The following is a 12,798-nucleotide window of genomic DNA, read 5'->3' on the forward strand; positions in this document are numbered from 1 at the left end:
AATCACGGCAACCCAGTGGCCCAGAACATCATGCCTTTATTGCCTTGCTGTTTCTATGCGGCAGGAGCGTGGGCATGCTTGTCTGCGTCCTCTGCTGCGTCTTGAGGCTGAAATCAAGGTGCTGACCAGGCTGTGTCCCTATCTGGACTTGGGGACCTTTTCTGAGCTCACTTGGTTGTTGGTAGAATTCAGTTCCTTATAGTTGTAGGACTGGGGTCCCTGTTTTCTCACTGGCTGTCAGCCAGGGGCCTCATGCATTTCTTGCCACACGGCAGCTCCCTTCTTCGAGGCCAGCAAAAGAGCCTCCCTCTTTTTTCCCTCTCTTTTAGAGGACTTGCTTGATTAGGTCAGGCCCACGTGGAAAAAATTTCCCTTTAGATTAACTTAAAGCCAGCTGATTAGGGTTCTTAATTATACCCACAAAATCTTTTCCCCTTTGCTTTGTGTCATGACATAGCATGGGAGTGATATCTCTACATTTATGCCGTATTCTGGTGACTGAAAATAAATTAGAGCTGCTGCCCCCACTCGAGGGGTTATACAAGGGTGGGTCATTGGGGATCAGCCTAGCATCCTGCCTACTACAGGGCCTTCTTTTGTAAATGATCATTCTATTCTTATTTGAACAGGCCTTAAACTTGAATTTTTTTTTTTAAAGTGATTTAAACAGTGGGGCCTGGCCGTGGGTGTCAGAGGCTAGGCTAAGGAAAATAACTTCTCTGAACTTGGAATGTTTACTTAGGGGACCAGCTGGACGCAGGTATTGAGGGAGTGGAAGGAGCCTAGAGTGTGCTAGAATTGGAGAAACCTGCATCATCGTTTTGAAATACTGCAAGAGCTTCCTGACTGGTCTCTTGGCTGCTGGTCTGTGCCCTCTCCCACCTGCCTTTGCTTACAGTCAAGGTGATCTTTCCAAAACACACATCCAGCCATGCCACCACCCTGCTTAAAACGCTTCTGCTGACTGTGAGACGGAGCCCAAGCTCTCCAGCCTCCTGGGCAAGGGCTGCCGTGACGTTCTGCTTCCCATTCTGATATGTGTGCCCTGCATTCACCCTCAAGGGAGGCTGCGGTAGGAGGGGTTAGGAGGAGGGCTGGAGTGGAGAGATGCTGAGTCGGTACAATTACCTGGATGTGGTGAGAGAGAATGAGCCTGCCCTGCCCCACGCAGGTGTGCAGGTGCGGTCGCAGATGTGGGAGAGAAGGTGAGTTCAGTTTGAGGTCTCCCTCTGTAGCACGTTGCACCCGAGGACTTCTTGCATGCTTGGCCCTCTACTGAGTACCATGGGATCTATGAAGGACAAGAAGGCATGGTTTGTACACATTTCTGGAAGGGCACAAAGTGAATACAACCAAATATATTAACATGGTTTCATTTACCCACATTGAAATGAAATTAGTGCAAAACAAGCCAAATACAGTTGCACAGATCGTGGCTCTTACATCTTGAAAGCGCACTGGATTCTTGATCCCTCCCATTCAAGTGAGAAATGGGAGCTTGGGCGTTTCTTTTCTCTGGGTTAGTATCGTATGTTTGACTTGCTTGTCAATGAGGCATGCACCAGGCATAACCTCTGTCTACAGAGATGAGAATATAGGTGACATTAGGACATGATGTGTTCACCAGAGAAGGGGGCAACCGAAGGATCATCACCTGGGGTAGATCTCAGAGGTGAGCTGGCAAAGATGTCCGGTAATAGGTGCGTGGAATTTCCTCCACTCCACGAAGGGCCGATGAAACATTACTTTTTGTAGTTTCTGAGGCTTAAATGTTTTAACAACAGGAGGCATTATTAGGGCCTAATTTGGGGGTACCCAAAGGAAACATCAGGAAGAGGGGTTTCACACTCGTCCTGGTTATCTCAGATTAACTCTGTCTTTCCAAGTGTCTTTTGTCACTTGGCCTCACACAGTCTGGCTGGGAATCTTGAAGTTCTTTTGGACTGTATGGAAGTATGGAAGTTTTTCTTCTGCTGCTTTCCGTTTCTTCTGTAGTCCAGTTTCTTCTGGGGAGTGCTGGGCCAAAAAGGTTGCTAAGCTGCCCTGGTCAGCCTTCCTAATATGGGTCATGGTCTGGGAGAACAAGCAAGACGGGGTGCTCGTTTCCTTCGCGATGGAAGATGGGTTCTAATCTTGATCTCCTTTCCTGTGTAACTAGGTAGAACCCACATATCAATGTCCAGCCAACATCCAGCTCATCTGGTCCTTGTGACCTACCCCCGGCCCTGGGGTTGGCGGGGCTGCTGGCCAGGGCTGGGTGTGAGCCTGCTGCTGCCTGCACCGCTTCCCAGGAGCCGTGCCCCGCCGGCCCCGCTCCTCATCCAGGGAGGCTCGGCCAGCCACTGCCACCCTCACTGCTTGTGAAATCTCCCCCCACCCCACACTCAGAGACTCGCTGAAAGTGGTGTGCCCCCTGCCGGAATTCTAGCATCTGTTTCAAAGCCCCTTAACCTCGAGAACATGGCTTCTGGTGGGGAGTTGGTAAGGCCCTTCCAAACGAATGAGGGGTGGAGAGAGGTGCTGCTGCCCATGTGCTGTCCCTCCCTGGGAAAGCCTGCAGGGCTCCCAGCTCTTCCAGACGCTTGGTCATCTCATAAATGGGGCGCTAAGGCATTGGGGCATCTCATAAACGGGGCACTAAGGCATCAGCGATTCTCTAGGAAGCAGAATCCATGCCCTTTCAGTAAAGGTAAATCGGGAAGCTCACCAAGGCTGTAGGCATATGCTTTGAATCTAGTTATCTTGGGCCTGAAAGTGTGATGGGGGCAGGTGGAGAGCCTCTCAAAACAACTCCTGAAAGCTTGTGTCTTAGGTCACCCCCTTAGTGACAGATCATCTGCTCATGTCCTCCAAAAATGTTCATCTCTCATGGCTTCCTCTGGCAATGTGCCAAGTCCCTTGGACCCTGGCGCATCCAGTCCTGACCTCTCTGTTAGTTTAGGTGATGCTGTGGTAACAACACCCCCAACCCCACCCAAAATCTCAGAGCTTCACTCAGTGCAACTTCGCTTGTCACTTACACAAGGTCCTCATGTTGTGGCTGTAGCGTCTGAACCACACACCTTCTGTGTTAGCTTCCTAGGGTCGCTGAAACAAGAGACCACAAACTAGGTGTGTTAAAACCATAGAAATGTATTCTCTTTTGATTCTGGAGGCCAGAAGCCCCAAATCAAGATGTCATCAAGGCCATGTTCTACTTCAGCCTCTAAGGGAGGGTCCTTCCTTGTCTCTTCCTAGCTTCCGGTGGTTGCCAGCAGTCTTTGGTGTTTCCTGGCCTAGAGGTGCACCACTCCAGTCTCTGCCTCCACCTCTACATGGCCATCTTCCCTGCGTGTCTGCTTCTAAATTTCCTTCTTCTCATAAGGACACCAGTCCTTGGATTGTGGCGCACTCGGATCCAGTATGACCTCATCTTAACTTGATTACATCTGCAGAGACTCTGTTTCCAAATAAGTTCACACTCATGGGTCCCGGGTATTAGGGCTACAATAACCCATAACACACTGCAAAGCTGTGGCTGAGGAGGAGATGGAAGACACCCCAGCCACCGGCTCCTAACAGTTACACCTCAGAAGTAATACCGGCTAGTTTTGTTCACAGTCCACTGACCAGAACATGGCTCCAACACAGCTGGTAAATGTCGGGGAGCACCTAGGGGTTTGGTGAGAATTATCTGTCACACTCAGTCACATCCTCATCCGGCTCATTTCCTCTGATCCCAGAATGTTCTTGGGCACTTAACGAGGTGGGGTATTTTCTGTATATTGTGAAATATCTATCAAAGAATGTCATGTGATCCTACAAAGCCTATTGAAAGGACAGACTTGGAAAACTGCTCAAGGAAAGAAAGAAAACAGTTTATATCATCTGTAAAACTGTCTCATTTTGTTTAGTTCTTTGGCTCATCTTCATTCACAGAGTACAGAATGGTCAACAAGTTGGATCATGTCCATAGATGTTTCTTGTGTGGCCCACTCAACGTTTAAGAAATGTGAACACAATATATATATTTTAAAAAGCACAGAAATGTTATTAGTGGTTATGCAGAATAGAATAATGGATGACTTTTATTTTGTGTGCTTTTTAAATTTTCCAAAATTTTGTGCAATGAGTATGTGTCAATTTTTAATCAGATAAAAGTGTTATTTTCTATTTAAAAATATGAACAAATGTCTAGATATCTGTTCTTGAACAACTGAAAGATAGGACAACACCTGGGCCCATGTTTCCACAGAAAACCAGTGATAAGGAAAATAGCCAATAAGGTCTGCTCCCTGTGGGCAGTCCCACTTCTGCAGTCCCCACCATTCCCTATAGTATTGCCAACACAGAGGCAGAATATCAGTTCCAATTTGTCTTTGCTTTTACCATTGTTTTTGTATAGAAGAGATTTTTTTCTCCTTCTGTTTGGCTCTTTTCACTCATTTACTTTACTTGATAGGCCCCTCTTAGGCATTTGTGTTTGTGACCCCAATTTTCAGTAAGCATAGCCATCTGTAAAGGAAAAACTCCTCTTCCCGTGCTTCCTTTGCCCTCACACTACTACCATACATCCAACACTTCTGATACCAGATGTGTGGGTTTTCCACACTTAGAGCAATTCTGTGATACCAGCTGGGTGTCCTGCAATTCAACTCAACTCTGACACTGTCTACCTGGAGACAGCATCAGATCCCATAAGTTGAGGGCTCAGTCCCACAAGACTGCCTCTCCTGCCTTTCCCTCCCCCCAAAACATGCACTTCAAATGCCAGTCTCAAGTCCAAGTTGTTACCTGTGCTTCTGACCGCCTGGCTATAAATCAGAGGTTTCCACAAACCCCTCTTTGGGTTTGATGAATTAGCTTGAGCTGTTTGCAGGACTCAGGAAAACAATTACTTACTAGATTTATTATAAAAGGATATGGCTCAGGATCAGCCAGACAGACAGATGTATAGGCACAGTATGGGAAGGAGCACGGAGCTTCCACACCCTCTCCCAGTGCCACGCTCCCCACATTTCTGACTGTTCACCAACCCTGAAGCTCTCAAACCTCCGTAGTTCAAGGATTTTTATGGACGCTTCATTACTGAGCCATGCTTGTTGAAGCGGATTGGCCACTGGTGATTGAACTCAATCTCCAGCCCCTTGGCCCCCATGTCAGGGGGTGGGGCTGAAAGTTCCAACCCTCTGATCACATGATTGGTTCTCCTGGCAACCAGCTCCCATCCTTAGGTTACACAGGGGTTTTCCAGAAGTCACCTCATCGATGTAAACTCAGCTGTGGTGCCTTGACACCTATTTCAATTTTATGGCCCTTAAGCATTTCAGGAACTGAGGACAAAAGACCAAATATTATAACAAAAGATGCCCCTATGACTCTCATGTAAGAAATGACAAGAGTTTAAGGAGCTCTGTGCAAGGAACAGTGAACAATTTCTTATTATTTTATATTTCTTATTATATATCACACCATTTGCAGTAGTCATGATTTAAGGTGAATGGATGACAAAGTCCGGGAATTATTTATAATGGTTATAGAGGGGTAAATATTTGCAGTAAGACTTGGAATAGGGATGTTTGCATAAATTTGAATACAGTTAGAATAATGCATGTTGACTCACGGAAGTCCTGATACAGCTTTTTGTGCCTTTTCTCCCCTTTCCAGACCATTGGAACGATCCAGTGAAGATGTGGATATAATCTTCACACAGCTGAAAGAAGTTAAAGCCTTTGAGAAATTTCACCCAAACCTCCTTCATCAGATTTGTTTATGCGGTTATTATGAGAATCTGGAAAAAGGAATAACATGTAAGAAATGCAACTCCAGTGGCGTGTTTTCATGTATAGTTTGGGCTCATTTGTGGTTACCGTATGGGGATGGATAGCATATGGGGTATCTATGTGCCAAATAGCTGAGGTTCAACCGAAGTATTGGGTTGACATTTCTCTCTCCTTTGTTTATTCAGTTCCATGTAGGCATTTTCTTAACACCTTTCTTCACAGCACATAAGTGGTTCTTCCAGGGCAGCCTCCTTTCCAGGTGGAGCTGGAAGGATGTACTGATTTATATGTTCAGCAATATCCATAGAAATTCTAATATATAACTCTCTTCTCTAACTCAAGAAATATGTGAGCCAGTAGGATATTAAGTAAAGAGAAAAGATCTCTTAACTAATAATAATAATTTTTAAAATTAAAGCATAGCTGATTTACTGTATAATAAATCAGTAATGTTTTGAGTTAACCTCAGTGATAACATCTATTCCAGATGTGACTAAGGGGCAGAGAGTAAAATGATAGGGTGACAGCTGCATTTTTTTAAAAAGTATTTGCGCATTAAAAAGTAGTGCTTTTCCATCTGTTGGGATGCCTTATGCTGCAGTAGCAGAAAACTTCCATCCAACTGGCTTGAATAATCAATTACTCGTACAAGGAGGGAAAATCAGTTACTCATGAGTAGGCAGTCCTGAGGTAGGATATCTTCAGGGTTGGCTGACTGCGTGACTCTGTGACATTATTAAGGTCCCAGGTTCCTCCCATCTTTTTTGTTGGTTTATTCGTTTTTGCTCTGCATCCCCTGATGTTGGCTTTTGTCCTCAGATTTGTCCCAAATGGTTCTCAGACAGCTAGCTAAGGCAGTTGAAGGCATGTGTGCTGATACAGAACGTTCCTACTGAGGAATGTTTCTTGTCTGTTTTTCAGAAGTCCCCCAGCAGACTCCCTGTAGTGTTTCACTGGCCAGGTTTTGTTTCAATGCATCATGTGCCCACATCTAACCCAGTCGCTGGCAAAAATCATTGTATCACCATGACTGATTTAGACCAATCATGGTTACCCCAGTGGAGCTATACTCTGAGCATTTGGTCCTGTGGAGGAGGGTGGGAACTTGTATAAAATCCATGTTCAGTTAAATAGGAGGAAAGGAGGACATGATTCTGAGTGGGAAACCAACGAGGTCTGTAACAACATCGTTGCAGAAAATTTCAAAGACAAAATAAAAGTCACCTCCAATTCCCAAATCCAGAGATTGCCATTACCATTTTCTGTGTGTCCTTCAAGATATTTTCCCACATGCACATGTGCAAAAACACCGTCACACTTCTAAGAAGAAAATCATCCATACATGTTGTTTTCAAATCAGTATTTTTTATTCTTATTAATAGTGGGAACTTCGTTCTTTTGGAGATGAGACTCTGCTTTCTATTTCTTAAGGCCATTTTCAAAATGAGTCTTTGATGATATTTAAGGTGAATTTGATTGGCAAATGATAATGTGTTTTGGAGCCAAGAAGTTCATGAAAGGCAAAGCTCTAGCTCTAAAATAAGTCACTTACAGAGGCTCAGAATAGCAGTTACTGGAAAGGCCAGCTATAAACTCATCAGTCCCCCGTCTTAAGCTTCTCATCGCACTTGGTAGGACGCCATTGTTGTTCTTGCCTTTCCACAGCAGGTCTTAGTCACAGAGTTTCGAGAAGCTTGTCATCTTTAATTATGGCTCCTGGAAGCTTCCCCGGATGCAGTGAGCACTAGCCTTGCCAGAACTCAGCTGTCCCACTGAGCTGTTGTGTGATTTTTTTCATTGAGCCACTTGACTTCTGACTCTCTGAAAAGAATTTTAAAATATCAGATCATTCCATCTAGTTATTTATTTATTTATTTATTTATTTATTTATTTATTTTGATGACATAAGGAAATAATATGCAGCTAATAAAATTTTATTTTTTTTATAGAAATATAGTTGATTTACAATGTTGTTTTCGTTTCTGGTGTACAGAATAGTGATTCAGTTATATATATATATATATATATATATATATATATATATATATATATATATATATTCTTCTTCATATTCTTTTTCTTTATGGGTTATTATTGGTCCCACCCTGATATGCTGCCTACAGGAGACCCAAGAGACCCACTTCATGGTGAAGGAACACATAGACTGAAAGTGAAGGGTTGGGAAAAGATATTTCATGCAAATGGACATGACAAGAAAGTGGGGGTAACAATATTCATAACAGACAAAATAGACTTTAAAACAAAGTTCATAAAGAAAAAGAATGACTCCATCTAGTTATTAGGATATTTAACAGCATAGTTGGGCTTATACGAGCCTTTTGAATCAGTATTTCAGAATGACTTTCCAAACAACTGATCTTAACATGGGTGTGGAACTAAGGTTCTATCTAAATATCTAAATAGTCTCTCTCTGAGATTAAAAAAGTAAAGCAAAATTAAGTTCAGAAATTTTTGACGAGAATCATTTCCAAAGAGTAGTTAACTCCTAATTCCTAAAAGCAATGAATTTATAAAACAAATAAGAAAATGAACAATGACAATACAATGGTTAAAGTTTCTAAAACGGATTTTTTTTCCTAATCATTCATTGGTTAGCCTAAAAGGAGACATTTTATTCTAGAAAAAATATATTGCTTTTATTATAACTAGATTTTTGAAACTGGGGTGGTCATCTGGTTTTGTTGAGTAGAATAATCTTGTTAATATGTACCCCATCGAGAGTAGTAATTTTCCAAGAATCACAACACAATGAAGTTTATTTCAGGTAAGTTACATAGACCACCAGTCAGTTCTTCTTGCATTCAAAGGATCTTATAACATTTAGGGTTATCATCCCTTATTACTGCTCTGTAAACATGAAAGTGTTCTGTTTAATAGAGTTCTGCTTCATGGAATGCTGAATAGATAGGATATAGCTTTGCTGATAGAAGAGGGAGAGAAAATTAAGACATGTCCTGGTGGGAGTGGAGAGAGGAAGGCTTATCTAGGTCCACGTGATGCTTACAATAACCAGTGAGAAACTATCAGGTTACGCAGTGAAACCAACTTATATTTGGTCTATTCACATGACCATTTCTTTTTCAGTATTTCGCCAGGGTGATATTGGAACCAACTGGTATGCGGTCCTGGCAGGGTCTTTGGATGTTAAAGTTTCTGAGACCAGCAGTCACCAGGTAAGATGCCTTATTGTTTTTTCCCTTCAAGTAAGATTTATTATTAATATAATTTTTAAAAGAGATGTTATCACTCTGACTTGTATGCCATCAAAATTCCCTTTTCAAACCCCTTTCCACTTCTCCCTAGTAAGGAGTTCAGTGAGTATTCGTGGAATTCCTTTATTAAGTTACTCACGAAGTATGATGTGAATGCCTTCTGTGCTTTGAGTATGGTGCCAGGTGTGGGAACATAAAATGTGGGAACACATGGGCTGCCCTCCAGGAGCTTGCTGTCCACTGGGAAGATGCAGACAAGTCCGTGGCAGCGAGAAGCTGCTGCTGTGTAAGGTGAAAGGTGGGCAAAGGGGAAGGAGAAGCAAGTCTTCTGAGGTTCTGCTTAGATCCTCCTCCATCTGGTTTCCTGACTTTTCTTTGTCCTTGAAGTGATCTCCTCGTCAGCCTTTTGGGAGCTCCCGTGAAGCGGGGGATATGGGGTCGATTCAGTCCCCTGAAATTCTCTCACGGTTTCTCTGCTTCATCGTGTCAAGTGTGGGAGGGCCAATGATACTTCTTTTTTCTCAAGCGCAGCACTGGCTTCCTTTATCGTCATTAGTCACCCCCTAGGAGCCTGGCATCCTAGCAGATGAAACTCAGGTTCTTCCTGCCCCCCCCCCCCGCATATTTGTGACTTTAACATTGGACCCAGACTCTCCTCTCACATCTGCAGTGACCCTCGCTCCATCATTATTGCATGTGGCCCAAATATTTAGGCCCTTCCTATTTGGAGCCAAGAATCTCTCATCTCAGAGGATGCCGCTCTAGAGGCCACTGTCAGGCTTTAGCAGGAAAATGTTCCCAGTCTTACATTCAAGTATTCAGGATTCAGAGAAGAATTGAAGGAAGAGAACTGGCTAACTATAAAATCGAAAAGAATTATCAAGAAAAATCTGGGGGTGGGGCTGGGTGTAGCTCAGTGGTAGAGTGGTTGGGTTCAATCCCCAGTGCCTCCACTAAATAAATAAACAAATAAATAAATAAACCTAGTTACTTCCTCCCCTAAAAAAATTAAAATTAAAAATTTAAAAATCAATTAAAAGGACAAATAATCTACAGCCGAGCCCCATATTTAAGGAAGTACTTCTGAGCCTTTTCCATATGTAGCACACTTCAAATGTGAGAAATATTAATGACATACTCAATTTAAGATTTTTTTTGGTATATATATATATTTATTTATTGAAGTATAGTCAGTTAACAGTGTGTCATTTCTGGTGCACAGCACAATGCTTCAGTTCTACGTGAACATACATATATTCGTTTTCATACTCTTTTTCACCGTAAGTTACTACAAGATATTGAATGTAGTTCCCTGTGCTATACAGCATGAGCCTGCTGTTTATTGGGTTTTGTAAGGACTCCTACCATATTCTGAAGCAAGAGACACTCTGCCAGAGTTCAGTAGGTGTTCTGTGTGATTCAGCGGGTTTGTAGATGTAATTCTTGGTGTGTTTGTGGGAGAGGGCGAGCTGTGAGTCTCTCTACTCTATCATCTTGGCACCCATCCTCCTCAATTTGAGATTTAAGTTTCATAGAAACTTGTATGCATACTGGAGTTGTGGACAGTTACCATCTAAAAAGTGGACTGTTGGTAAGTGGACACGTGGAGTTTGGAGTATACACCCATTGTCACGGAAGGTTAGGGTCTCAGGCCAAGTCCTACTTACCCGCTAGTACACTTTTTCTGTGCATCAGTGCATCGAAAGTTCCATTAGAAATTGCCTGGCGTCTGTGCCTGCTGGCCTGGGTGGTACTGTCCCTCCTCCCCTCTCTCACTGGGCCAGTTTCCTCTTGGATTTCGGAGAGGGCCAAGGGGAGAGGTGGGTCTTGATTGCTGTAAACTGCCCGAGTTTCCCAGTGGGGCTGAGAATAGCTAGCAACTCTTGGAAATGTGTTATGTGCTAGGCAGTGTTCTAAGCACTGAACAGATATTCACTCCCTCAATCCTCACAGCTACCTAACGAGGTAGGTCACGTTACTCTTCTCGTTTTACAGATGAGGAAATGACGTCCTCAAGTGGTTAAATAACTTGCTCCAAGTAACGTGTCTAGAAATCAGGGGAACCAAGATTAAACCCACGCCTTCAGACACCCGAACGTAGGCTCTTAGCCAGCGCTGTACTATTTGACCCGAAAGAAACATGGTCAAGCATGCAGTTTCCCTCTCTCGGCTGTTTCTCATCCTTTCAGATTACCCCACTCCCTGTATCTCTGCCATCCTGCTGGGTACCCTCCGGCCTTCTTTGCTCAGAGCTGCTCCCGATGCACACCTTAACCTGGTCTCACCTGCACGGATGTGCCTAGAAGAGGATGATTTTCCTTCCTCCCCTGCATGGCCCTAAATGAGTAATGATGGTAACAGGGGGAAAGCTGAAAAGAGAAAGATGAGGAAAGGGAGGCAAGGGAAGGAAGATGAGAATTAAGGAGGAGAAAGGTGAGAAGGAAAGAAAGACAGGGAAGAGAGGTGAGGAAAGAGGAAGAAAATAAGGCAGGGCAGGTGTTCCTAAGGGATGATATATAACATTAGCACTGATGTACTGACACCCCAGGTTTAAAGCCAGCACGAGATTTTGATAGTATTAAAATAGTATTTGGCCAGGGGCTCCGGGAGCATTGCCCTGGACCAATTATCTCTCACCACAGGGCGCTAGCCAAGAATAGCTGAGCAACACTGTTATTAGCTGTGGGTTTAAAAAAAAAAATCTTAGTAAACTTTTAACTTTAGATTTAGCTGTGGTTTTGACCACAAACCCAATGCAGAGAACTTTTGTAAGCCAAGCTTGGTCTTCTCTTACTGGGTCAGGAATGATTAGCTTTATACCAAAGCTGGCTTATTCCCTCCTCTGTGTATTTCACCCCACGATGTCCAGCCAGAGTTTTCTGAATTGATTAGTAGAGTCACTAAGAAATAAGGAAGAAAAAGCCCCACTGAACTCTACATCCCCTGACCCTCCAGAGACTAGCCTGAGATAGAGAGCTCAGCCTTCCCACCAGCTCTCACGAGCAAGACAGTATTCCAGCCACATGGGAGGAGGAAGCGAAGGAAAATGAGCCAGATGGCTGAACCTCCTCCCATGGCAAGTTGCTCAAAAGGGAGAAACAAAAAAGCCATCTCTATCTGCAACTGGCCTTGTAAAGGACTCTCGGTCTCTACCCACTAGTGATGTGGCCAAATCAGGGTGATAGGTTAGCCAATCAGCGTAGGACCCTATATAAGTCAGGGTTCTCTAGAAAAACAATACCAACAGGAGATTGAGAGCTAGATGGACAGACTGATAGATAGATAGATAGATAGATAGATAGATAGATAGATAGGTAGATAGATAGATAGATAGATAGATAGATAGATAGATAGATAGATAGGGATTTCTTTAAAGAAGTTGGGTTACCTGATTGTGGGGGCTGCCAAGTTGGAAATCTTTAGGGCAAGCTGGAAGGCTGGAGATTTGGGTGAAAGTTAATGCTGCAGTTGCCAGTCTGACAGTTGGAAACAGGCAGAATTCCTGTGTTGCAATCTGGAAGAATTCCTTCTTTGGGAAACCTCAAGGGAGACCTGTTCGCTCTTAAGGCCTTCAACTGCTTAGATGAGACCCATCTACATTATGGAGGGTAATCGGCTTTACTTAAAATAATCTACTGATTGTAAATGTTAATCACATCTAAGAAATACTTTTCAGCAAAATATAGACTAGCCAAGTTGACACAAAATTAACCATCATATACCCCTGTGAAGGGGAGCAAAATGGGATTGGGCAGTGGGCCATGGGAGGTCAAACGAGGAAAGACCTCGAATTCCTAGAGACC

The 12,798-nt window shown here is 43.5% G+C and overlaps 1 protein-coding gene across 5 annotated transcripts in view; it reads left to right on the top strand.

Annotated features, from left to right (window-relative positions):
* RAPGEF4 (Rap guanine nucleotide exchange factor 4) overlaps positions 1 to 12,798 on the top strand; it is a 272,690-nt gene that overhangs the window by 40,157 nt on the left and 219,735 nt on the right. For 4 of the 5 annotated variants that reach the window (XM_072961173.1, XM_072961166.1, XM_072961165.1 and 1 more), the window contains 2 exons: positions 5,647 to 5,789; positions 8,868 to 8,956. In XM_072961173.1, the coding sequence (XP_072817274.1) occupies positions 5,647 to 5,789; positions 8,868 to 8,956 (232 nt within the window). Of the gene's footprint in view, positions 1 to 5,646; positions 5,790 to 8,867; positions 8,957 to 12,798 lie in introns of those variants that run through there. The other variant, XM_072961167.1, reaches the window with a different exon arrangement.

This window comes from Vicugna pacos, chromosome 5 (genome assembly GCF_048564905.1).
Source record: "Vicugna pacos chromosome 5, VicPac4, whole genome shotgun sequence".
Lineage (NCBI taxonomy): Eukaryota > Metazoa > Chordata > Mammalia > Artiodactyla > Camelidae > Vicugna > Vicugna pacos.